At 40.2% G+C, this 25,854-nt stretch overlaps 2 protein-coding genes across 5 annotated transcripts; both read right to left on the bottom strand.

The window, feature by feature from the left end:
• dpm3 (dolichyl-phosphate mannosyltransferase subunit 3, regulatory) lies at nucleotides 1–1,375 on the bottom strand. Its single transcript, XM_079652656.1, has 2 exons — nucleotides 1,305–1,375; nucleotides 1–1,078 (listed from the first exon to the last, which is right to left on the bottom strand). Exon 2 carries the CDS (start codon nucleotides 1,029–1,031, stop codon nucleotides 753–755), a length of 279 nt encoding a protein of 92 aa, XP_079508782.1. The 5' UTR covers nucleotides 1,032–1,078; nucleotides 1,305–1,375; the 3' UTR covers nucleotides 1–752.
• Nucleotides 1,376–11,685: 10,310 nt separating this feature from the next.
• trim46b (tripartite motif containing 46b) lies at nucleotides 11,686–25,140 on the bottom strand. Of its 4 annotated transcripts, none has more exons than XM_079656214.1 (12): nucleotides 24,740–25,140; nucleotides 21,808–22,069; nucleotides 21,385–21,574; nucleotides 20,791–20,989; nucleotides 19,898–20,044; nucleotides 19,310–19,405; nucleotides 18,078–18,331; nucleotides 17,771–17,892; nucleotides 16,770–17,108; nucleotides 14,292–14,521; nucleotides 13,673–13,740; nucleotides 11,686–13,175 (listed from the first exon to the last, which is right to left on the bottom strand). In XM_079656214.1, the coding sequence occupies exons 1-12, from the start codon at nucleotides 24,824–24,826 to the stop codon at nucleotides 12,725–12,727; spliced, it is 2,445 nt and encodes an 814-aa protein (XP_079512340.1). In that variant the 5' UTR covers nucleotides 24,827–25,140; the 3' UTR covers nucleotides 11,686–12,724. The 4 variants fall into 4 exon arrangements, with proteins under 4 accessions (XP_079512340.1, XP_079512341.1, XP_079512342.1 ...); XM_079656215.1 differs by lacking the exon at nucleotides 24,740–25,140 and adding an exon at nucleotides 23,959–24,225; XM_079656216.1 differs by lacking the exon at nucleotides 24,740–25,140 and adding an exon at nucleotides 23,714–23,931.
• Between the last annotated feature and the right edge of the window lie 714 nt (nucleotides 25,141–25,854).

Genomic DNA, 25,854 nt, shown 5'->3' with positions numbered 1-25,854 from the left:
TGAAGAAAAATAGACTCAATTTTAATTTTGTTCCAGTTATAGCATCTGAAATAGCACAATGGAATGTACACTTTTTCACAGATACAATCTAGTGCGTCTATACAGACAAGCATCACACACACACACACACACACACACGGTCCCCACTGTGTAGTCCTAGCTTGATACAAATTGAAGCATCTGAACATTCCCCATGGTAACAGTCTTAAGTGAGATTGTCCCATTGTTTGGTTTCATTTGTTAGCATTTCAATGATGGGCAAATTGTTACAGATGAAACTTAAGCAGAGCAGTGATTTTCAGGGGTGGTTAACCATGTCTAGTTATTAACCAAACACAGCACCTATCACAATTGTGCTTGTTTTATCTGGTTTGAGATGTGTTCATCAGTAAAACCACCTGCTCTTAAAAAGGACTCAAACAGAATATGGTGTTGTTAAATAATATGTTGCTTCATACAAGTAGCTATCAGGCTGTTTATTTCTAATTTCCAGAAGACCATCTGATCAGTATTTAATCTGTAAGAGATGACACTGAATAATGACAAACACTGCTGCATACATGGTTATTGTGATAGATGATTATTCAATGTCTGCTGTAAACAAAAAAAGAGTGTACAAGTTCAAAGTTTCATCCAACACATTTCACACACCCTAAACAACAATATGTGTTCTGTATTCACTATGTTGTTAGTAAAAGTAGTCCGTGCATCCCTTGCAGTCTCTCAAAAACGTCTACATAGTCCTTTAGAAGCTATATCTTTAAGCCCTTTTTCCTCAAGTCCTGTTTGGCTTCCTGTATCTGCCCCAGCAGCTCGGCGGACGCGTCATCACAATCATTGAAGGTGGCCACCCGGTATCCCACCGTGCCCAGGGAGTAGCAGCCGAAAGACACCAGCAGGTACAGGGGCATCGGCCAGGCCGCCTCTCGGTAGCTCTGCGGCAGCCTCAGCTTCAACAGGTCGAAAGACACCACAGCCCAAGCCGCTAACACCAGGGACACGCCGAACAGCCACTCCAGAAGTTTAGTCATGGTGAGAGCAGCAGCAGGGAATTCAGGTGAGCCGCTGGGAAAACAACCTGAAGGAAGAACGAACGTTTGAAAGGCTGTTAGGCAATTAGCTTAGCTTTAGCACACCAAAGTAGCCGCACGTTAGCTATGTGGCAACAACACACGAGAAAGACAGGACGAAGGCTACGGGAACATAACAGTCGTACACAAGCAACTCCAATAACATTTACATTCGTGTTGATATCATTTCAATTTCAATAAACAGGTTTAAAGGAAGTAATCCGATGTGTTTACCTCCTCTCTAAAGCCACCTCAGCTCTGCGCAGATTTATGACGTAGACCGAAACGCCTTGTGGGAAACGTAGTCCCTGATATGTTGTGACCATGGTTATGACCTCTTATTATACATCCATGGTTGTGACAGATACAGGGGAATATTACCTTTGTGTCGATAGATATGCATAACATGGATTTTTTTCCAGTGGCATTTAAGATAAAACAACATATCTATCCATCTATATATCTTTCTCAAAGGGACCAAATGGCAGTAATAAAAGTGCTGAGTGGGTTGTTATTTCTCTGGCATGTAAATCCATCAACACCACAGTAGTGCCAGGTTTTTTTAACATACATACATTAATGTAGATTTAAAAAAGTGACTATGTTGGCTGCAGAATAACTAAAAAAGAAACATTTATAAATCCCTCAGTTACCTAAATAATTGTCATAATCCTTTGCAAAATTCATTAATCGCAAGCACATTTTAATCTGAATTCACACATTAATAAATATAAAAATGTGGACTTGCATCTACATGTGTGGTAATGCAATCATATTACTTTTATCATTGAATTAACACTATATTCTAGGCCATTAAGTCCTTTTTTCTTGCTTGTCCCAAGATTATTTTATTGTTACATCTCAATTATACAAGTATACAAGAGTATAATTGTTTGTGGAGTGAGAAGACAGTGGTCTGAAAGATGAATTACTACATGCCTCATTCTACTTTGAAAAATCTCAAATGGTTGTCGCTGTCATTGTTTTTCATTAAAACGCTGCCCTAAACTGTTGTCTGATAAATTAACAACAGCGGCACCCTGTCAGCTGAGAGACACAAAACAATTTATTTCAACTGAGTTTATAATGAGGCCCCAGTCAGGCTTTTAGCACACAGTAGACCTTTCACTGTTTCTCTGTGCCATCCTCTTAATTTAAAAAAGCCATTTTGAAAATTAGTTTACCATTAGTACTATTCCAAATCCTGAGAATGCAACAACAATTTCATTAGGGGCCTCGGGGAGCACACTGTTGTTTGATCCCAGAGTCTCTTTAGGTGCTGAGGGGCACTTCTGTTCATTCAGGGCGGTGAACTGTCCAGGTGCAGAGGGCATGGACCTCTCCAGGGCGAAATCAGGAGGAGTGAGAGATGTAAACATCATTCAGCAGAGAGCCACTGAGAAATAAACATCATTCTTTGGGGGAAAATGGAGAGTTATTCTTAGGACGGTGGTGTTTACGTTTGTCTGCACCAGTGTTAATAGTGTAAGCGACGATCTGCGCGTCTGTCTGCCAGAAGGGCAAAGCCTGTTTCTTCTGTTTATGAAGACAGTTATGTGCACGGCTAGAAGATAGTTAGTGTCTTTGTCTGTTTGCTGAAACATAAATCTGTAAATCTTTCCAAATCTGCTACAATTTGAGTACGGTTTATCTTTGTGGCTTTGTGTAGCAGCCATGATCTGCTATTGTCTGCCCATGATTATTCAGTTATATTGTACTACCAAGGAGCTGCAAATAAGTTTTACTTTCGTAATTGATAAGTTTACTATTTGTATTTATCTTTTCATAATCTAATAGTAAATGAAAATAACAAAAAAACGGATCCCTATACTTAAAGTAACATCTTCCTATTCAAAATGAAAATCCACTGCCCTAAAAGGATGAGTCACTATATGTTGATCTGGACTATGAAAATTAGCCGATTAACTAACTTTGGGTATTTACAATGATGTGGAAACTAAAATGAGGTTTAATGTTCGCTGACCGGTTAAAGAATAAATTATGATATTCAATTTCCAACATTATAAAACTTAAATCCTGTATTTGAATTCAAAACCAATATATGTTTTGCAAACTTGCAAAAATAATTGATTCTGTAGTTATCAACAATGTTGTCCTTAAATTGTCTTTGAATTGTATTGCCTAAATGGTGTCTCTAGTGGTAAATTAAATGGTGGGGACTAGAAAAAAACATCTTCAGAATTAAATGAAATAATAAAATGTATGTATTAGTCCCTGTGTTGAGGCAACTCAAAACAGCCTGGAGCTACTTGCCACACTGAATAAGATGTGATACCTATCAGACTGTGAAGGTAAGGTTTCTTTTCATTTAGTCGATGGATTAAACTGAATACAGATGGGATTACCCCTGACGTGCTGCATCATTACATACATCATAGTGTGTGCTGTGTCCTGCCTGTGTTGCTTCAGTGTGACGCTCAGTGGGAACAGTGGAGCTGGATTTTCTCATGTGTCTCCCTGCCAGCTCCTGTTCCGTTCCAGGACTCAGGAAACCTGCGCTCCAGCCGAGAAGGCCTGGCAGACACAACACAACAGCCTGTGAGCTGAAGGGGCTTTGAAACAGAGATAGAGCGAGAAAGAGAGTATGAAGGTGACAAGGAGAAAAGACACAGAAAAGGAGACAGCGAATCAAAGTGAGACAGGGGTGAAGCAGTGGCATCAGTTCATTTTGAACCAGAAAATAAAGTGTGCAGGGGGGGGATTTCATAGCTGACAGGGCAGCAGCGAGAAAGCTGAGAGGGCCAGGAATGAAAAGAAAGGGGGACTGAGAATGTGGATGAAAGAGGAGAGGGCAACAGAGAAAAGAGGAGCGGAGGGAGCAGACAGGGGAGAGAGGTTTAGACGAGGGTTGGGGGGGTGAATCAGGGGATTTGCAGGTGCAGCTTGAACAACCAATGACCTTAACGGTGCATTAAATCCAGCTGTTGCTTATCCAGACTTTTCTTCAATCCCCCTAACACCTTCCATTGCGCAATAGGCTGCATGCAGCACTTTGGTTCCCACAATGCAGTGTGGGTAGAGATGCATAGCCGGAAAAAAGCCTGAAAGCGGTGTGTGAGAGGGATCAGAAAAGGCAGAGCGATGGAAGAGGAGATACTTGATCCTCACGTGCAGGAATATCAGTGACTGTGCCACAGAGCAAAGATAAGAGGCATAGATAAAACAGGAAAATAGCTCATGGAGAATTGTGTTGACTCTATCTCTCTGGCTTTGTCAATATTAGTAGAGTGAAAGGTCCCGATAAGAAGGTGTGCTACTAAAGAGCTTTTGGAGTCAAGATATGGTTTGATAATAATTCTGTTGTATCTCAAGTGTGTGAAGCAAGAGCCGGAGAGGCAGGGAAAACCAGGAGAGATAGAGAGAGGGGGAGAGAGAGAGAGGGAGAGAGAGAGGGAGAGGGAGAGAGAGAGAGCATGTGCTGTCAAAATGCTGTTTAAGATAACAATAGAGCTCGGACTCAAAAACAGGAACCCTCTGTTTCCTGAGTTGGAGACCATAGCTGTGTGTTATGTTGTCGTTAGATGAGTGTGTAGATGTGTTTGGGAAAGGGAAAGAGTGACTAAAAGTGCGTCACTTCCAGGGATATCGCTGGTGGCAGAGCGAGAAGTGATACTGGTTTGGTGCCACAGAGAGGTGAGCCTGGCAAAACAAGCTCAAAAGATTTAGTTTTTTTTACTTTAAAGATTTAGCTGTGAAATGTATGTGGAAATAAAATAAATCGACTCAGAGAAACTTTCTCAAACCTCTTAGAAGTTGTATTCTATTTAAACTTCACATCGTTGATTAAAAATGAAGCATTATTTAAAAAAGGCCAAACCTCAATCAGGAGAATCTTTACAATTGAACCATAAATTGATGATATTCTAGTCTGAAAAGCTGAACTGACCAGTAATAAAGCTCTTTTTAAGAGTTTTTGGGCCAATTACAGTCTTAAGTCACTCGACAGAAGTTTATACCAAACCTAACATCTTGTAAAAAGATTAACGCCATTTTCTAGAGTTGTCTTTGGCTGAGAAAGGAGATACATTTTGTTGTAAGCTTATATTTCCTCAGGCATAACTATTTGAAAATGCTACTGGTTTCATTCTTATGCCGTCTTCACCAAGACACACAGTAATGTGGCAGGCTCCACAACTAATGCATTTCTATTGATGTGCGAGTAATAAATAATAACAAATAACTCACATTCAAGAACACTTTGGTTGAATGCAGGCAATCAGCTTGTAGACTTCCTACAATCAGTTCGTACGTGTCTTTTCTCAACTCCGACGTCACATCTTAAGTTACTAATTGAAAGTTTGTAGGACGAATTTCCAAGAGTCTCTTCGGACAGGCGAGGTGACCACGAATCAAAGTAGAAGCATCAGGGTGGAGAGCCCCTTGATACGGCGCATTAGGGGTCCCGAATTCATAGCAGGGCTTCTTGGAGTTTTGACTTTGACAAGCACACTGCTCATAAATATCCTTGAGCCAAGGTAATTTACTGACGGGGACAGTCTGTATTTAATTGCTGGGATAATAGTTGTGAGACCCCTGCGCTACTTAGGGCCTACTTAATAAAGTCTCGGGCTCCTCAAGTGGGTGTAAGGTCAAAGTGCGGTCAAGTGTGACCGGTCTGAACCATGTGAGAATAGCACTTGTGTTGCCCTCGGTGCCCCGCGTAAAGACACACACCTGTTTCAGCTGCTGTTGTGTCGGCCGCAGTGGTACAGCTAAGGAATTCCCTCCCCTTACTCCCCCCCTCAGCCCCTCTTTCTCTCTCTCCACGCTCTCAATGCTGTCCTAATGAATCTCATCACACAGCCTGTGTTTGTCCCACTAGTGCTTTGTTTGTTGACCTTTATAAGACGTCATTACTTATTATCTTCATGGGTTGTGTAATTCTGCCCTATAACACAACCCCCTCAACCATGGCCCACAATATGTGTGTGTGTGTCTGATCAAATGCTTCTTGTCAGTGTAACAGCCATTAACAATGAACAACGGCCATAAGCTTGATGATGTCTCCCTCTTCCCTCTATCTTTCCTCTGCGCTCACCCTGGAACACGATGTCCTTTAGCATTACCAATATTGACAGTGGAACTAATTGGCACATGGTTATGAAAGTTCCCCTTGGCCATTTTAAATTGGATGGGACAATTTCCTTCAACATCCGATAGGCGAGTCGGCGCACGAGACCTCGGGAGGTATTGATTATAAATGTATCAATGTAGGTCAGTGCTAGGCGCTCAGCAAGGGGCGGATGATGTGGGGCTTCATGTCTAGACTAAAACAAACTGACTTTATCGTGTATTTACATAATGGACGGTAATGGGAGGAAGAGGGGGTAGTATACGATCCGCTCACTACATGGTATTGCCTTGATATATGTGTTGCAGAGAGGACTTGGGGAGAAGTAGCTACTGAACTGAGTTTTATTGCAAGATGAATTCAGCTATAAACCATAAGGAAGACGACATAACTCTTTCCAATACCACCTTGATTTCAGAGCAGACATCAAGAACTTTATCGCCTCATTTCACTGATGTAATGAAGGGGCACTGTAGAAACTGGGGCATGCAATAGATAGCCGAACACGCCAAACTGCACATGAAGTTACATATATGCATTAAGTCCAGTCGATGGATGTGATCATCACTCACTGCATTCGATATATTGCCTGTGGTTTCTCATTATAGGGACAATGTCCTTTTCCTGCTAACCAGATTATGTCCGGCCTTCAGGGCTGAAGACATGTTGCTTTGGGAGATCAGAGAAATCTCACATCAATATGTTGATGGATTTTTCAGACTAATTACAGTGGAGTTTGCCTTTAAACACGGCGCAGAGTTCAATTATGGTGCAATTTGTCTGTCACATATGATCGTTAAATGCCACTTGAAATGTACAGCCACTTTTTTATTTCACATTACGGATGAGTTTTGGAATTGTTATCGCACAAATGCAATGTACATTTTGTCTATACAATTGTGGCCATCATTGACTTTATGTTGGAAATGCAAAAGGTCAAGGATTTTGGATTTGTGGTGGGCAGTGGGTAATACCCTGAAAGCTGATTGTTGCCGCCTCACTAAGGCGTGGCTGTCCGTCTGTCAATGCTCGTAAATGAAGTTGATTAGAGCAGACTGCTGCTCTGTGGTCCCGTCTATCCCCTGCTCTGGACACTAGCCATATTGTCCCCCGTCCTCCCGCCCCACCCCTGTTTAACCCACAGACTCCGACTGCTTGACCTCAGAAATCTGACCCTGAGGCTCCTGGCTGCTCCCCCAGGCACCTGCCAACCTTTCAACCCTTCACTGGCTGAGCATCTGGAAGGTGAGGAGGGGCAGACAAGGAGGCCAGGGTGGGCTGTTGTGAAGCCTGGACACGGTAACAGATAGGAATATGGAGTTGTCAGACTTCAGAGAGATTGTCAAACTGTTTTTCTCTTTTCACAAATCAAATACCAACTCCCCCTGCTCCTCCTCAAATTCTATAAATGTCTGTTGGTATCTGTTGTTACACGTCTGTCTCCTTCTCTGTCTGTTTTTTTCTTCACGTCAGTCCTTCCTCTGTCCGTCTTTTCTTTCTTTCTTCAACTGTACACACAGATCACGCAGGCTATGATGTATGCACAGCTGGTTTTGACAGAGCCGACCAGGAAACGTGTGGTTTACAGATCCCCTGTTGACATACTGATTTGACTAGCCTTTCACTTTTCAGGGACCTGGAATTTTAACAGCGAGGGGGCTATTGAGGTCGGACTCAGCATGTTTGACCACCATGGAAAACCACTCAAAATCTGCTACGTCCTGACTGACTTATTCACTGAATGGAAATGTCACATAGTATATAAAGCTCCATTCAAAATCATGGTTTCTTACCACACGTGCAACGGTCCCACACCTGCTCACACCATTTGTTACGAAGAATTTTGTGTCATTAGTCTCGCTAAAATGCTATTCCACACCTTGGTTTTATGGAAATAATAATATCACAGTTACAGACGGAGTGTAAAAAAGAATATCTGAAGTTACGCCAGCTTAAAGTTACAATTGAGAGCCAAAAGCTATGTTATATAGTTCGGTCCACCTCTCTCTCGTGATCCATAAGACAGATTTTAATGGTTCAAACCAGTGAACCATTACTTTAGGTTCAAAATGAAATCGTTTTTTAGGGATATGATCCCCACATTTCAGACTGTAAACCTGCAAGAGCTTTTTTTATAACATCTTGTATGACCATGTCTTTAATGCATTATAAATATACTTATAAAGTGTTACAATCTGCTTATAGCATTGTAGAATTATAAGCATCCTTAAATATATATACTCTATAATACTCTAAAAGAATAATCATAACATAATTTGACTTTTTATAATGACCTATAAGGTACATTATCTTAAAAGCTGATACTTGCTGGTGGTTTTGTGACATTTCAGATTTAAATATTATATTACTTGTTTTAAAGAAAATATTGTTCACTTTTAGTGTCTTAAAATCAGATTTGAATGTATGACATAAACCTTAACCCCTGGTATGTTTTTACTTCCTTTAAAGCACCCAATGAGAACTTACAGTAAGTCTTAATCAAATTATGATGCATAATAAAAAGGATTTAGGACTTATGGCAATTATAATACACCATGGTAAAAAAATACGTCAATTACAATTATGAAGTGTTATGATAAAGCCAGCAGAATGTAAGCTTAGCATAAAGATTAGTAGACGAGGGAAACACCCAGAAGCAGTGAAGTAGTTCAGCTCTTTTGTGCAAATTAAACAATCGTATAATAAAGAAGGAGCGTTTTAACGTCTTCAAAAAGAAAGATATAACTTAATGATTAAGTAGCTTTGTTCATGTTATACGTGGTAGGCTCTACCCAGCTAAAGCCTTATACTTAATGGAGAAACATGAAAGTGTCATCAATCTTTTAATTAAACTCGACGCAATAAAGGGAATAAGCATATTCTCTGGAATGTCTTATCATTCCTGAAATGCATCCTGTGACATCACAGCCTAGGGCCCTCTAATTGTCTCACTATTCACTGCATGCAGTTTGATTTATGCAATAAACTACTCAAGCATTGTACTCCGCCTCATTAACCAGAAAACAAAGTACAGTAAAGAAATCCAATACAGGAGGATATGCCACCGGAGTGTGAATGTGGAACAGAATTAGCCTTGTGTCTTCTTGCAGTGCACTTGTTTACAGTATGTGGCCATATGGGCTCTGTGTAGCATTACTGTCACCCCTCATTTATTATATTGAGGGAAGATGGCTCTGCTATGCCCCTCAAATCCTCTTAGCCAACATTTAGCGGATTGATTTTTTTTCTGCTTCCCCTATTCAGATTATCAATGTGATAAAAGCAGGAAGTTATAAATAATTAATGCGGTTCAGTCTAATGGGTAGATGGATGGATGAGAAAGTGAAACATAAATGTTTTAACAGTGGTCACGTCTGGAAGAATAATGTCTAGATGACGTTATTGAATTTAAAGGCAGGGCAAGCTATGTAAAATAAATGAATGACGTGAGTTTGATTCAATCCCTTCAACAAATCATCTGTTACATATGGAGAGACAGAAGTGAAGAGTTGTCACCTCTTGTGATAGTAATGTAGAGGTGTGTGCATATGAAGATAAATAGTTAATCTACTTCCTTAATCAAATAAAAAGTCTATAAAGTGTAGGTAGCAGCTGTAATAAACAGAGCTGGCAGCAGGAACACATTACATTCATGTTTTTTTATTTCACCCCCTGCTTACTTCATTTCCATTGCAGGTTTCCATCCCAGAGATCCACGATTCAGCAGAATAGTTTTAAGCAGGTAGCCTATAAACAATGTTTAACACTTCAGGCTATAGAAACCGCATAGCAGGTTTTAACAAACAAATCAGGACTTTTGCACATGTGGTTTAGCTTCATGTTGTTTAAGACAGTTGTGTTAGCGGATTCCAACCGACTGGATCCTGTTTGTTCTCCAGATGGCAGCACACACTGTCTCTCAGATTGCATATATCGCTTAGAAGATCCGTCATAAATTCAGATCCCCCCTGCCCCCATCCTCTCCCTCTGACCTATACTAAATGATGATCATGGAGATTATGTATTGGTCATTCCAGCAGGTCTTTAAAATAATGCCCATGCTGTGTGCTTAATACTCAGTGCAGGGATTATGCAGACCCCTACATGTGGTGTTGTGGCTGCATACCTCCAGTCAGACTAAACCCAATCTGTTAGAGATTTGGACTAAAGAAGAGAGGTGCAGCAAGCACATGGGGGTGGGTGTAAGGCTGTGCCGTGATGTATTCATGCTTTACAGTGCATTCCACTTCTTCTACATCATGGGGGATCAGAGCTAAACCTCCCTATGGAGGCAGTTTTTTTTTATCTGTGTGTATTAATACGTTAAAAAAAAGAACCTTGGCTTGTGTCAAGGCTGTGCCCTTTCTCATTTCTTTTTTCTCAATTCTATTTTTTTCCTACATTTTTATTTTCCCTTTGTGGTTGAGGCAAACCCTTATCCCCCCATAGTTTCCCCTTGAATGTTGGTCCAATTAAACACACATGTGGATTTTCATATTGAAGCTCATAAAAGGTAAACGCCAGCGATTTACATGACATTTACATAAGGAATGCTAAGCACCTACACATGTGAGGTGTTAATATCTTTATCAAAAGCAGATGGTAATCACTATTCATTATTCTTCCAGGGGGGCTCATTGAGTAAGCATCTCTTAAGTCAGGCACACGTCTGTTGTTTTAATTGTCATTGGCCAATAGGTGGCGTCCTTTGCACTTTACACATCACAACTCATGTTATATTCAGCATATAAGATGCCATGTATTACATACATACTATATAATATGTACACATTTTATGGCTTGTTATCATGCATTTTATTGCACGTGTGTACAATAAAGTTTTATCTGTGGTTATAAATACATATAAATCCATCCATACACATAAGAGACCCCTTGGCAAAAAATATGCTTTTAAGTAGAATCCAAAACTTGAAAAATGGGGCCAACATGTGAAAGGTTGCTGTAATCTGAGTAATGTATTATCGTAGTTGTCAATGACAATCAATCAAAGGTTGGAATGTAATATGGTTATCGTTTAAGAAAAAAAAAATTTGATGTCAATGATTTAAAATGTTCCCCTATTTTTTCTTATTGCCTCACACCACCTTGTATTTCATAGACAGTCTGATCCTTCAAAAGCAAAGACAGAACATGTCCTTTAAAATTGGAAACATAATAACCAAAAAAGGCTGGTGATATATACTTCTATAAAAGTAAGGGATCCATAAAAGCAAATCTGTTAGAGTTTAGGAGATTTGGAAAATGATGCCAATTTTTCCAGTTTCACATTTCAGGACTCTGTGCTTGCCAATATGCTATAAAGAATGGCTATTTGTATGGAAAATGGGTCCAATTATTTTCCTTTCCAAATAAAGAATATTCTGACCACTGCAATGGCTGCAGTGTGTTCGGATAGCTAGATCTGAGGTTCTACTAGGTCTTGCTGCGCCCTAGTGGCAAACCAATGTAAATTCAGCTGTAGAGGTTAAAAAAAAAAAAAGTGTATAAAACAGAACCAACAAAGTGTTTTTATAATTTAAACAATTTGTATTTATTCAGTGTTTATTTTCTTAATCCATTTTTTTTTGCGAATAATCTGCCAGCAGCTATATTTTATATGGATTTATTTTGCTAATAGTTTCATAAGAAGCACTGCTCATTCACTTATAATCAAGCAAGATTAAAAAAAAAAAAAAAAAAAGCATTGTTTGCGAGAAAACAACTTTTTACTGTCGGCAAATGAATCAATGCTGTTATCAGTCAAACCACACACACACACACACACACACACACACACACACACACACACACACACACACACACACACACACACACACACACACACACACACACACACACACACACACACACACACACACACACACACACGTATTTGAAATACAAAACAGCAATGCACAAACAGAACAGTGGAAACTAGTAATTAGCTGTGCAGCAGAGGTATAATTGGAGCTTTTAATTACAGTATTGCCCCATTGTTCCTCTCTATCTCTAATTTACCACATTTACATCCCAGTAAAACAACAACTTTGGTTGGGATCAAAATGGGCGATTGACAACAAACAAATAGATGTGGTTAAAACCAAGTTTACCATAAGATGCAATCAAATAGACAAGGCATTTTTTCATAGGGTTCATATCTCTAAAACAAAGAGTTTTTAAGCTTTTAACATTATAGGCATGAAACAACAAAGTAAACGCTTCTACAGTAAGGACGACATTGTGTGGCGCTGTATCTACATAAGCTTTATAAATGTATGCATTTAGCCTGTCTACAACAGCAAGCATCAAAGATATAATTACATATAATGTGCTGGATAAACCGAACACTACTTAAGCATTAACTCTTGCAAAAATGCATATAACAAAAATGTAAGAAACTTAATTACATTGCATATTTGTTGCTATAGAAACATTTTTCTTATACAAAGTAAATGAAATACAAAACAAAAATCGCTGAGATGTCTAACTTTTCGCTCTAGCTGAGTAAATACTTCACAATTACCGTTACATTCCAAACTACCATTTGACTTCAGGTCTGCCATCAGTTGTTATTTAAATTAGAACCGCGAGCCTGGATGGTGACCCTCCTGACCGGAGTCTGATCTGCGTTTCGATTGGCTACCAGCTCCTGCAGCTGCAGGGCCCCTCCACCAATGAAACAGAACGCCGGGCACACAGGGCCGGAGCAATCCACGTGACCTTCCCACAGAGGTCGCAGGGAGTGGGCATCGTAGAAGGTGACGCGGCCCTTTTCAAAGTCAAGGCACATGCCGAGCCGGGGGGGCAGTGGGTAGGTGACACCCGTGGGTGAGGAGGAGCCGTTGCCGTTGGTAATGTGATCTCGGTTACCGTTCCCATGGCTACTGTGGTGGTGGTGGTTGTTGTGCTGGGGCAGGTATATCTTACCCATCCCCATTGTGAGGAAGCAGAAGGGTGGAGCAGAGTCCAGAGCATCCTCTGCTCCGCTGTCATGACCACTGTCAGGGTCGTAGCTGGAGAGAGAGCAGTGTGAGAACAATGAGGGCTTTAACTATTGTTATGGATAAGTCATCTCTGGCACACTTCCTCATGCCTTTCTTAGCCAGCTTCAGTAATCTGAACAATGTTACGTGACAATTGGAACTAGGTGTTTTTTTTAGAACTTGCTTTCCCAGTTTTACCGGGTGACTGGCCCTTGTTTCCGTAATCTGATAAACAAATACCTGAACTGCCTGCTTTGCCTGCATCTGGGTTTTATCTCTGTTGCCTCACACTCACCAACAAACACATTTTATTGTATCCAATGTTTGCGTTCTGAAATCTAAAAAGCAATACATCAAACACACAAAAAGCTGAATATTCCGCCCAAAATAAAGTGGGACATACTATAGATTAACCCAATTAAGGGACATTACATATTTACCTATTACAGGGATTAATTAAATGCACCTGATTACATACTACTATTTCTTTGAATGTTGTCAGATATTTTTTGATTCTAGATACTTACCGGGGACTGGCCATGTCTTGAGGAAGGTGAAACCACTCCTGCAGCTTAGACTCAAGACCGACTCCCACCTGTTGATAAGAACAAAACAATATATTTTAAGTTGACATTTAAATAAACATTTATCTTGTAGCAAATCTTTACCTAACCTATTGATTCTTATTTATGATTTGTTAAAAAGCATGTTATTGATTTTTCCAAAAGCATCTTCACTAGATGATAGTCCTTTCTCTCAATTTACACAAGTACTGTACATAGATACAATTTAAAGGACTTTACACAATTATTTAAATGTCCTACTTTATACTTATACTTCAATTTCCTACTTTATACTCCAATTAATTTATTATGTTTAATTAAATTACAGCTTTACATTTTCACGACTAGATTGTACATTTGTAATACAAAATAAAATAAACAAACAGTTCCCATGTATTGTTATAGGCTGAAGTGAAACTTTATTAATCCCGTGGTGAAATTAACAAGCTACCTAGCACAGTAATAACAAAAATCCACTTTCAACAGTTTCAAGATTGAAGGGATCAATGTTCAGAATTATTGAACTTTTACTTTAAGTAAATATTTGAGTATATACAATACCATTCCTTTGTTTTTTTATTACCTTCACTAGGTAGGACCCAGGCTCCACTGAGCAGGCCCAGTAGTGTCGTCCCTGTGTAATAGCAACATCTCCCACCAAGAGGTCTGAGGTCAGGTGACAGGAAGTGAGGGCCTGGTCAGCGGCCTGCAGGAGAGAGAGACCCGGGACGCTGCGAGCACAGCGCTGCTCTTTACTGACCACCAGCCGGTCGGCATGGAGACCCCAGCGAGAGTCCAGGTAGAAGTTGAGCACTGGGAGGAGACAAGGAGATAGGACACAGCAAACAGAGGAAAAGGGAGGAAAAAGAGACAGGTGCAAACAGAAATTACATATAGGGGTTTTAGTAGCATAAGGAGAAAGTAGGCGACAGAGGAAAGTGGAACAGATTTACAGTCAGAGCAGCAAGGAGAGAAATCAGGACAAAATGAAGCCATCGAGAGGAGAGACTATAGGGAGAGGAAAAGAGAGCTTCATGCGCCTCCTTCCAGCACTGGAAGACAAAGGACCCTCGTACATAAACTGATGACTCAGAGTAAATTACAGAAGGTGTCACAAAGAAGCTCTTGCTGTGGGGATTGCAGATTTTTCCAAAGGATGTACATTACACTGAGGAAAACATACTTAACAGCAGGAAGGAAAAACAGCCTACAAGGACACAAGGAATTCATCAATCACTCAACTCGACCACTGAAAAGCCTCGGATCTGAATCCGATCCATGTTGTTAAGCTTCAAGTCTTAACAAACTGCAAACCTCATCAGCACCCAGACAGATTTTGTTATGGGAGGTAGAGTGGGAGGCACAGGGGTGAGGGCTTGTTTAAATGGGGGTTGAAGCACAGATGAGCACAAAAAGAAAGAGGAGAAGCGTATAGGGGCACAGAAGGGCGGTTAAGAGATGTGAATGCACTTCTTACGTTCCGTAGGAGGCATGTAGGTTGGCAGCGTGGAAGGAGCGATGACAAGTGCAAAGCTGTGACATGGAAATGAGAGAAATATGAAGTAGTAATGAGTCATAAAGTGAGGATGTGATGGAAGTTAAGAAAATGAAATTGGAAAAAAAAGAAAATGGGCAGAAAAGAAAGAGTGAATTGTTTGCTGCACATCATGGTAACATCCAACATGCTTTTTAATAATAGTAGTAGGTGTGAAGAGATGGGTGACAGCAACCACTGCTTGCTGTGTGGATGTAATGAGATTATTTTGTAGCTGTCAAATATGTCACTGACTTATAAGTCATTAACTAAATGTTGTAGAAAGACTCTTGCATAGTAAAGGGGAGATACAAAAAAATGTATAAAAGATTCTGGATACTTTGTGCAGGTTGGGGATGACCCTTCTAGGATCTTCATCTTCACCATGGAGAAAGTTCAACGCTATCCCAGTTTTGAGGCTGTTTTCCTCACACTAAAACAGTATTGTAATCACAAAGATAATTGCTGAGATTTGGGATTGCACTGACATTTCTATAAAGAAGTCCAATGAAGCAAGAAACAAGAGCAGAGTCATACAATCGTACAAGTTTAAAATTATACCCCAAGGAAAAATTACCCAAACCGTCATGATACAAGCAACTCACATTTTACATTCCAACTTTAACCTAGTGTTCTAACCATATCTAAATAAATCACTACGGAAAAGTGTTTTGCTTTTAAGTATTCCCCCAACAGACTTAATTGTAGCACTGACAACTTGTTTCAATGTTCACATGTACTTTTTGGTTAAGTGCAAGGCTATCATAAAACTATAAACAAATACAAATAAGACAAGTTGTTAAAAATAACCAAGTGTTCATCATTTCAAATTCAACCGCTTATCTTAGAAATGTGTGAATTACAAATGCCTAAATCAAGGCTTCAAATGGCAATGTCCAGTGCGACGGCACTGTTAAATGCTGACTTTGTGCCAGTACAAAACACTGGCAATAGCATACTTACAGTACATGAAGTACAGCCATCATCAATGTGTATTTAGCTTATCTTATCTCAAATATTTGTGTTTTCAAACCCTCTTTGCGTATTTTTTATAGTCTTGCCTTTTTCTTTTGTATCTTGTCTTTTTGAAAGTTGCCTTTATTTTGAGTTCCCTTGTGTTGATCTGCCAAGGTTTGCCTCAAGAGGGAGGATAATCTGATTTCTGCTGGTGTGAAATTAGTGTTTTGATAGTACACTTCAAAAATTCTACAATCTAAGTCATGCGTTTTTCAAAGATCTACTGTGTGATGTCGTTTTATTGACCCTGATTCCCACAGCACTTTCCCAGCTTAATTGTTGATGTTTGTGGACTTTTAAAGCACTGAGCTTAATTTGGATTCTTATGCTTGTTCTTTGCAAACTGTTTCCTACGGTATTTTGCTAGGGGTTGAATCGTATTAAGGTGCATTTCCTACAAACTAAATGACACATTCACCAGGGCAGATACACCTCTGTTTGGGTATCCCAGAGGCAAACTTAAAGTTACCTTATTAATGATTAAGTAAACAGTTCTGTGTGTACACTCACCTGGTGCAGGCGGGGTGTGCAGGTATACCTCCTCGCTGTACTCCCCATAGCCCGCCTTGTTGCAGCCTCTCACCCGCAGGACGTACACACTGTCCATCTCCAGCCTGTCGATCACAGCGCTCGTCCCGCTCACTTCATCCAATCGCTGCCAGCCCCAGCGGGCGGCGGCCAATCCTCCCCTGACCCCACCTCTAGAGGCTCCTCCTGGTACCACACCCCGACGACGATACTCCACAGAGTAGTGCCAGGCCGGTGCAGATTCTTGGGGCAGTCGCCAGCAGAGGAACAGCTGGTCATAGGCCATGGTGTGCTGGGTGTCAATCACTGGAGCCACTGGAGCTGTGAGGTTTTAAAGGGACACATAAGTCTAATTGTTATGTTCATACTTCTATTCTGGGTTTCTACTAGGACAGATTTACATACATTTTCCTCATACTGTCTTTCTGAATGTACCTTTATGCACTCTCTGTCAGAAACGCTCTGTTTAGCGCATGTATCTTTAAGCCCCCCAACTGAAAAAGCCCAGCTCTATTATCGACAAGCAACATTTTTTAAAAAGGTAGTATTCTGTATTTTCTGTGGGTGGAGATACTCAGATGGGGGGTGGTATATTCTAATGAGCCTAATTGTGAATTAGGAAGGGGGCCATATATGAATGGCTTGTTAGATCATATGTTTTATGACTTAGACAACCCACAAAACACTGACTGGGTTGCCATATTTAACAGTTAGTGGGTTAGTCGGCACTCCAGACACCCAAACGTATTTTACACAAGCACTAAAAAAGTGAGATTTTCCTAGTATGTCCCCTTAAATGTACACGACAAACTCAAATCCAGACAAATCTAAACCTTCACTTATTTTACTGGCTTACACTTACTGCATTTCTGCAATAGATCTAAGGAATATGAGAAAGTAATCAAAAGGCTTCTGTCTTTTTGTCCTCCACTTTCTTTCTCAACCTCCCCCCTTTCACTTCCTCCCATCACTCCCCTTCTCACCCTTTATAAAGGTCAAATCCGTCAGGAGTTTGAGTTCTTTGGAGACGTCAAGCTGGAAGTGTCTGAAGGATGGATCAGCAGCCAGAGTGAAATGCTGGAGATTCTCGATTGCTTTGCTGAACCTGGTGCGGTGAAAAAAAGAGAAAGCTCAGTTCATTGCTGCTTTTGGACTTTTTATGGGATATGTTGAAAAGAAGACATCTGTATTTATCTTTGAACAGTTGCAACTTCTTTCCCAGCGATCAACAAGGAACTAAACTCTGTTCAATCAAGTGAAAAAGTGATTCCAGATAGTCATATGATAAACCTGTTATGGGTCTGGCGTGCAGCCTGTACAAAGCAGGGCTGGTCTGTTTCCTTCAGCAGTTCCTGGGTAAACGCCATGAGCCCTGCATGTTCCATTAATCCACGTCGCTCCAATACTTGAGCAGACAACGCCTCGCCTCGTTTCTTCCGTGTGGACTCCAGAGCCTGAGTGAGCGAAGAGTGGCGCTCGGCCAGAGCTGCTGTCAGATCCCTGATGCTCTGAGCCAGTTGCTCTCTGGCTGACACACTGTTTACCTGGTGATCAATCACAGGGGGATACCTTTAAATATTTGATAATACCCAGCAGATAAGAGCCATTAAGTTGATTCAGAAACCCTTCATAGAAACAGTTTTGCATTCATACAATCAGGGTTACAAATGAGAATGTTATAATGGATAGATTACTGCTGTGCACTCTATAACATTGAATATAATAAAAGTGTATTGAATGAAAGGCCTCTTAGTAGTTAGTATTTTGATTTATATCAAATTATAATGTAGTTGGCAGATATAGGAACATTGATATTGTTTTTGTCAACAACTACAATATAACTCCTCATTATTAATACATAAACAGATGATGAATTACAGAACAAAATATAATAATCAAGCAAAACTTCTTAAATTGTTTTATCAATACTAGGAATATGTTTAATATATGTATGAATCAGAACTCTTAAAACATGTTGTATTTATCTGTAAATACTTGTTGTTATTCTCATGACAGCTGATGAAGGCCATGTGAGGCAGCTGAGAGCACCAGCAGAAATCTTAAGAAGGTCTGCTTGAGTTTTGATAACATTTGTAATGAAATTTAACCAACTTTTAAAATAGGTATAAAAAGAAAACGGTGATAAAAATCACAAAGTGGACTTTTATACACACATTTGAAATGCTCTTCACGAGGATTAATAACTTTGTTGTTGTTGATATTTTTAACAAAAAGTGATTACAATTTCATTATAGTGTGTTATAAACAATGCATTATTTATTTATTCAATGCTTACATATGGGAATGCTTGAATTACATTTTTAGCAGGATTATATTTAGTCAACTTTCAACAAGTGTGAGTAAGGTCCCAAAGGAACATGTGAATTGAGTTGTCTGTAAAATGAGCTTGTCAAATCAAATCTGTCGACAGGAACCTCAACAGTGTTATGGTGTTTAGCTGCTGACTGGTGTAAATGTCATGTTCAGCAACATTTTGTCAGTCAGCCAAAAGTAATAATCACCTCAGTCTGAGTGATGGAGCTCTCCAGCTGGGTAATCTGAGACAGCACTGTGTCCTGGTTGGACTGAATGTAGTTCATCTCCTTTGTAATCTTCTCCTGTCAAAGAGACAACAGAAACACAACATACACACAACAAATGCACATCAGACGGCTTGATTTTTACACAGAGCAGTATATTCACTCTCCATCAGCCCAACTGCACGCTGTGGTACATTAATATCCGCTTCTTTTTAACATTTTCAAATTAGGTTGATTTCAAAAATATTAAACATGCATACTGTTGAGAAATATACCTTTATTCAACAATTATTATATTGCCCTTTAATAACATAAAAGTATCATTTTAAATTATGTTTACTAAGGTTGCACGAAAATGAGAAAAATATGATTAAAACAAATATTAAAATGCCAGCACAAAACAAAACTAACATTGAACATAACACAGAAGGCACCAATAAAATGTTTGATACAGTTTCATTTTCAGAAGTTTATTTTAATGACACTTCCGTTCAACTAACTAAAAAAATCCTGAGTGCAATATTGCATTCTATCTCATTTAGATCAACTCAGTCAGACTCAGACTCGTACCTTTAGGGCTTGGTATGCGTGGGCCACTGGCAGCACTTTGTGTCCGGTGTGGATGCGGCGCAGCTTGCAGAGCGGGCAGAGTAGCCGCTGACAGGACCGACAGTAGAACTGCAGTTTCTCCTGGTCATGCTCCGGACAGGTCAGAACCTGAGGACAAGAGCCACATTAAATCTAAACTTGTGTATCTGAAGCACGTCGCAAGGCCAGTCTTCTGTTTAAGTCTTAAGGCAACAGCAGTCAAGATATCCAGAAAAAAGAAATTGCATAGACTTTTTTTTTTTTATTAGATCTTGAAAAACATCAGGGCTTGGTACCACTTCTAAAGGGATTTAACAACCATCCTGTTAAATATATAATTTCTGAAACTTTAATGATCCGTTAGAGGCCATTGGCCTCTTTAGGGTTGCCTAGTTGTGATAAATCATCCTCTATCAGGTTAACAATTGCTTTATATTTTTACGTGGCTCTTAATCAGGAAGTTCTTCAAATAAAACCAACCAAAATAAATGTATCAACAGCTCTGGTTATGAGACACTAAGTTCATTCTCTCTTTATATACACTTAATCTATAATTATGTTTTCTAACTACAGGTGTGTGGCTTATTAAAAAATGACCAGCATTTACAAGTTAATAATTCAAACATAACGCCAATTAAAGAAATGTCAAACATGTTTTATAGTTTACTTACACCTGATCTGTAAGGTATTATTAAAGATGTATTGACCATTAATGAAGCCATTATTTAAGACATTTTACAAAGTTTTACCAAAAATGTAAAAAAATTGTGATTTTTAAAAACAGGGTTAGGTTTGTAGTTTCTTCTTGCAGTATGATAAAGCTTATGACATATTCATATTCAATATAATAAATTGTACTTGTCCTGTTTTCGTACCTTTGGTCTGAAGTTGAGAGTAGGTGGGATATGTTCATGTTGTGCCCGTGGTGTCCCCCACGGGTGATACAGCTTGAAACACTCATTACAGAAATTGGACCTGCAGTCAGCGCAGCCCTTGGTGGCCTCCAGAGCCTGAGGAGGCTTACAAAACTGGCACATGACAGCCACACTGCCCAGACTCACTGTGTGTCTGTACCTGGTGGAGGGGTGGAGAGAAAACAGATTGTGTTAGCCTTTGTATAGGGCTTCTTCTAAAGTGGTTGAGTAACTTGTATTAAGCGTCATCTACCAAAACATAAAATGAAAGGTTGTAGAAGCTTTCGAAATGAGAGCGCAAAGGGTTCTCTGTGAAACATTGAGCCAAACAGTATTGAATAGGTGATAAAGTACGCAGAAAACAACTAGACTGTGGCAGCACTCAGTCAGTAGCTACAGTATGCAGTGCACGCTCTGCAGGATTCCTCAACAGCTTAGTTTCTGCTGATTAATCTCAATTGGAAATGTTTCCACACCGTCTGGTTTTCACACCCAATCATTCCATTTGTGTATGTTTGGCTTCAGAACATAATATGTGTGTTTCTCGGGTTGTACCTTTCCACTATGCGCTCCAAGGTGAGGTTGCGCAGACAGTCAGTAAGGCCTTTCTCTCCCAGCTCTACATCTTGGCCGCAGGGGACGCAGGGGAACATCATCACCAGGGGGGGGGCCTCCTTACGCCGTCGCCCTTGATACGTGCCATAGCCCGGAGACCGGGGCATGGATGGCGAAGGCAGATGGGGACCTCAAACCAAACAGAAAATCCAGTTATGATCAGCAGGAGACAGAAAATGACAGGATAGCTTTTCCTTACATAGATATTTTGATCATTGACTTAGAGTAACATCAAGATTGGGTTTAGGTGTAAATAGAATAATTTGCATGTCAATCCAAAGGGCCTCCATTTTGATCCAAACAAGACATAAACGTCCCCTCAAGACATTTGATTAAAATGACGAATGACAAAGTACTTCCTACCCGAGCGCAGCACGCGGTCAATAGGTCGCTGCTCAGATTTAGGTGTAGGCCTTCGAACCTGACGCGGTGAGCGGGTGTTGGGTGTTGAGGCGGGGGAGTTGGGCTCCGGGGGAAGATCTGGAGGCGGATAGCCGTTTGCTACCAACACCTCTGAGGCACACATGAGGCAGACGCTGTGCTGGCATGGCAGCACCACGGGCTGTTTGACTATGTCCTTACACACACTGCAATGCAACTCCTGCTCTAGGCTCTTCATGTTAGACTGTGAGGCAAAGAGGAGAGAGATTAGGGTATGCACACATAAGAACACAAATGTGCATAAACAGCTTTTGAGTGGACATGTAACACTTGCATTTGTTAATACTAATGTTGAAATAATACCTCAATTCTTTTTTCTGATAGCAAAACCTTCTTTTTAGCACCTAACTGTGAGATATGTTTTCTTGTTTGTTTTTTCAAAAAACCCTTATAAAAGTAGCCAAAGATTTCAAATGTAACATTTTATCTCAACACAAGCATATAATAACTTAAGTCCAAGATTTGCAACACTTTCATTTGACTAAGAAAATATCTAATAAAAAAAGTCAAACCGAAACTCAATGCCAGTTTTCTGAACAGTCCAGAACTAAGAACACCTTTCAGTCTGTACTTCTGAGGAGATTCAGCATCATAGGAAATGAATTGAGAGAGAGTGAGAGACCGGGCAATGTGAAAAGCTATCAAAGACATGTGACATAGGCCATCATTCTTGTTAAATATGGATAAAGACCAGTCATTAATTATTCAACCACTGCACAGAGTGCATCCCTTAAATTGCAGCACTGCATATGAACATCAACTCTTTAGCCAGTTGTCGCTTATGCTTTTGTATAATCATGAGATGTTGCAGCCTTTTCCTGACTTTATGACATTTAAAACAAAAAAAATCCTTTTAGAGGTAAATGTGGCATTTTGGTAAATGGGACAACATTCGCAGTGCATTAGAATGTTCACTGAGAATACTTTAAACTGTTTAGGTCATTTGATCGCTATTCACCACATAATCCAGAGCTGATTGGTTTCTTGTATTTAGAGGAGTGCTGCACAAGAATACCTCAATGCTGAACCAGCACCTTGTAAGCACAGTGGCCCAAGCTGGAGATGGTGGGGGTGTGAAAGCCACCCCACTGGAGCAGTTGGCGTGTCATAGGCCTGCTGCTCAAGGACATGGGTTTGACTGAAAAGGACACACTGGCTGCACAGACCCACAGCTACAGTGTCACCACACGAATATACTGCCTCAATGAGAAGGACCTGTTCCTATATCCATACCCTAGTATTTGTGATAAATGCTCTAGTTTTTTTGTGTTCAGTCAGCATTTGTTAGTGCAGCACACAGGAGGAGTATGACACTTTCTGTCATATTGCTACAGAATGGCCTGCTGGCTTTGTGGATGCCTTTGAAATGCAACCTCAACCTTAAACTGTTGCAGTGTAAGCTGCAAAACAGGAACATCACTGACACTGTGAGTTAACTTCAAAAACAGGACAAGACAAACTGCCTGCTGCATTGGGGGTTTGGGGATTTGGTCACTTTGGTGTGATAAGATAGCAACGGGACAGCTTAGCACACCGGAGACCACTGTTAAAACCACTGAGCCTGGGGGTGTGGATGCAGAAGCAGTAGGGATTAAATACAGGGGATCACTATATTCCTGCATGATCTCTTGATTTTATTAAGCACTCACATGATGTTAACACAGTTATTATATAAAAAAATTGATTGATGAAAGCTAAATAGTCCAATAAAATAACTGCTACACGTTTTCAGATGACCCAGAAAGAGGCTACAGCAGCATGGTAAAAAATGATAGACCCATTCTGAAACGTTACATTGGATTAATTGGATAAATCAAAAATAACCTACTTTCTCCATCAGCCCACCTCAGTCTCTCTGTGTCATTCTCCAATGTCAACTCCGGCCTGCCCTTCTCTCATCCACTAGCAAATGTAGCGTATTTCTTTTTCAGGATATTGCAATTCCAGCTGGCTATGTACACCACGCGAGCCTGTGGCCCTGCTGTATCCATCTTAAACGGATAGTGCGCATTGCTAAAGCTGAGCCCAGCGAGGTGGAGGCGTAAAACAGGCGATGCGACAGGGCATCCTTACCTTCACCTGGAATCTAGGCGCCATAGCAGTAGACTACGTGTATATATGCAGCATCAAGAGAGCGCTGTCTCTGGGAAATAGGGGAGGGGTTTGAGGCATCGCGAGGAATGAGCAAGAAAGATGGGGTCTAGATGAGAGGCTGGTGGCAGCAGCAGCAAAAGATGCTGTACATTATATCCCAAATTGTTGGTGAAGGCGACGTTAACATGCATCTAGTCAGCCCACAATGGTGTATTGTAACCATCTCTGTTTTGTTTTAACCCTATACCGGCTGGTGCAGCCACACAACCCGATGTCCTGCATCCCGTCTCCATGGAAACCCGTTCACCCCCCCACCCCCCCAAAAAATAAAATGTGTAATTTGTGGCTGCAACCACACTGTTTTTGCATTTGATGGTGTTTAAAACAACCTTGTTTCAAATTGTAGAAAGAGCATTGTTTTTCTGACATTTCAGAGGAGGAGTTCAGTCTCGTGTAACGAGGCATTTTTAGGAACATTAACAGCATCACTAGCCTGCATAACGAAATATTTTACAATTCCATGGTAGAAAATGAATTCAGATTATCTAAGCAATGTTTTTTTTTCATTTCAACTGCCTTTAATCTTGGTAAAGAAAATGATATGAAGGCCCATTCACATACATTGTCCGCAGTTGAAACATTGAGACAGCCTACAACCAGTTAAGTCTGTTCTCTATTCAGAAATGCATGTATTTTAATAAGAGTAAAGAAGAATATTATGTAAAAATACATCCATTGACAGCAGAACATGGATACTCACACTCATACGAGCCAATGCCTCCATCGTTGTTGTTTTAAAATCCATCTCTGCCATTTTCTGAAAATAGCCACCTCCTGATTTCATCATCTGGATATAAAACGCGATGTATCTATTCCATACACCACAAGGTACATATCAAAACACTCAAGGCCGCGTCAGCACAATCTATGCCGGTATACCGTTTAGTAAATCCTTCGTTTTCTGGAGATTCTTCAAAAGAGACTCGGTCTGCGCGTTTTTACGCACGCAAAAAAACGCTGTAGCATCAACCTATGTTGGGCTGTCGATACAGATATTGTAATAGAAAGACAACGATTTCTGTATTGGTTGTTAACGTCAATGTACATTCACACTTACAGATGCCTGTGGCTTATTTCTCCACCCAGACATCCCGCCCCCCACCCTTCGCTTCCCATCCCGCACCGGATGCCTTCAAATGATGTGGCACAGCAGGGTAGAAGCTTGATGTCATAGGAGGGGAGAAACGGTCTGCATCCTCAATTATAAAACAAATATACATTTATATAAAATCTTTCTGTTTCCTCAGAACAACACCTCCGACCATTCATTTAAAGGCTGCGTTAAACGTTGCAGGATAGTCAGAACATATGGTAAAATTAGACATAGGCCTATAGGTCACAATGTTTTGTATAACTGAAAGTGTAATTACATAAAGGGGAATTGGCCTGTTTTGTCAGCCATGAACAAAGACATTCAATTCCTCTACTTATTTAGTGTATTTATAATATTAAAAGCGAGACATGTCATTATTCTATTATGTTCTTTTCACTAATTTTGGAATAAACAACATTTCCGAGTCACAGTATTAATTCCACGAACATGGAAATACCCAAATCAAATAGAAATATTAAAAAAATGTCAAATGTAGTAAACTACTTACACCACTTTGTATTATGTGATGTTAAAACTAGTTATGTCATCCCCATTCCCTCCCATACACTTCTCCTCTGCTGTAGGGTCATATAGTGTAGAACACAATGAGACACTAAATCTTCTTTTGAATTAATTCTGTAAAGTGTTGGGGTCTCTCGTGATAGAAATAAAAATAATTTCTATTTTAATTGCTTGAAATTCTACTTGTATTCATCATCCCC

This window comes from Notothenia rossii, assembly GCF_949606895.1.
Source record: "Notothenia rossii genome assembly, chromosome: 10".
Lineage (NCBI taxonomy): Eukaryota > Metazoa > Chordata > Actinopteri > Perciformes > Nototheniidae > Notothenia > Notothenia rossii.
Note: the sequence above shows the minus strand (reverse complement) of the source record. Positions and strands in the feature narration are given on the sequence as shown.

Coding starts and splice junctions, on each gene's coding strand:
- dpm3 (XM_079652656.1), bottom strand. CDS start 1,031: ATGACTAAACTTCTGGAGTGGCTGTTCGGCGTGTCCCTGGTGTTAGCG.
- trim46b (XM_079656214.1), bottom strand. CDS start 24,826: ATGATGAAATCAGGAGGTGGCTATTTTCAGAAAATGGCAGAGATGGAT. Junction 22,070..24,739: donor AGGCATTGGCTCGTATGAGT/GTGAGTATCCAT, acceptor TTTGCCTCACAG/TCTAACATGAAGAGCCTAGA. Junction 17,109..17,770: donor GGATTTGACCTTTATAAAGG/GTGAGAAGGGGA, acceptor AAAACCTCACAG/CTCCAGTGGCTCCAGTGATT.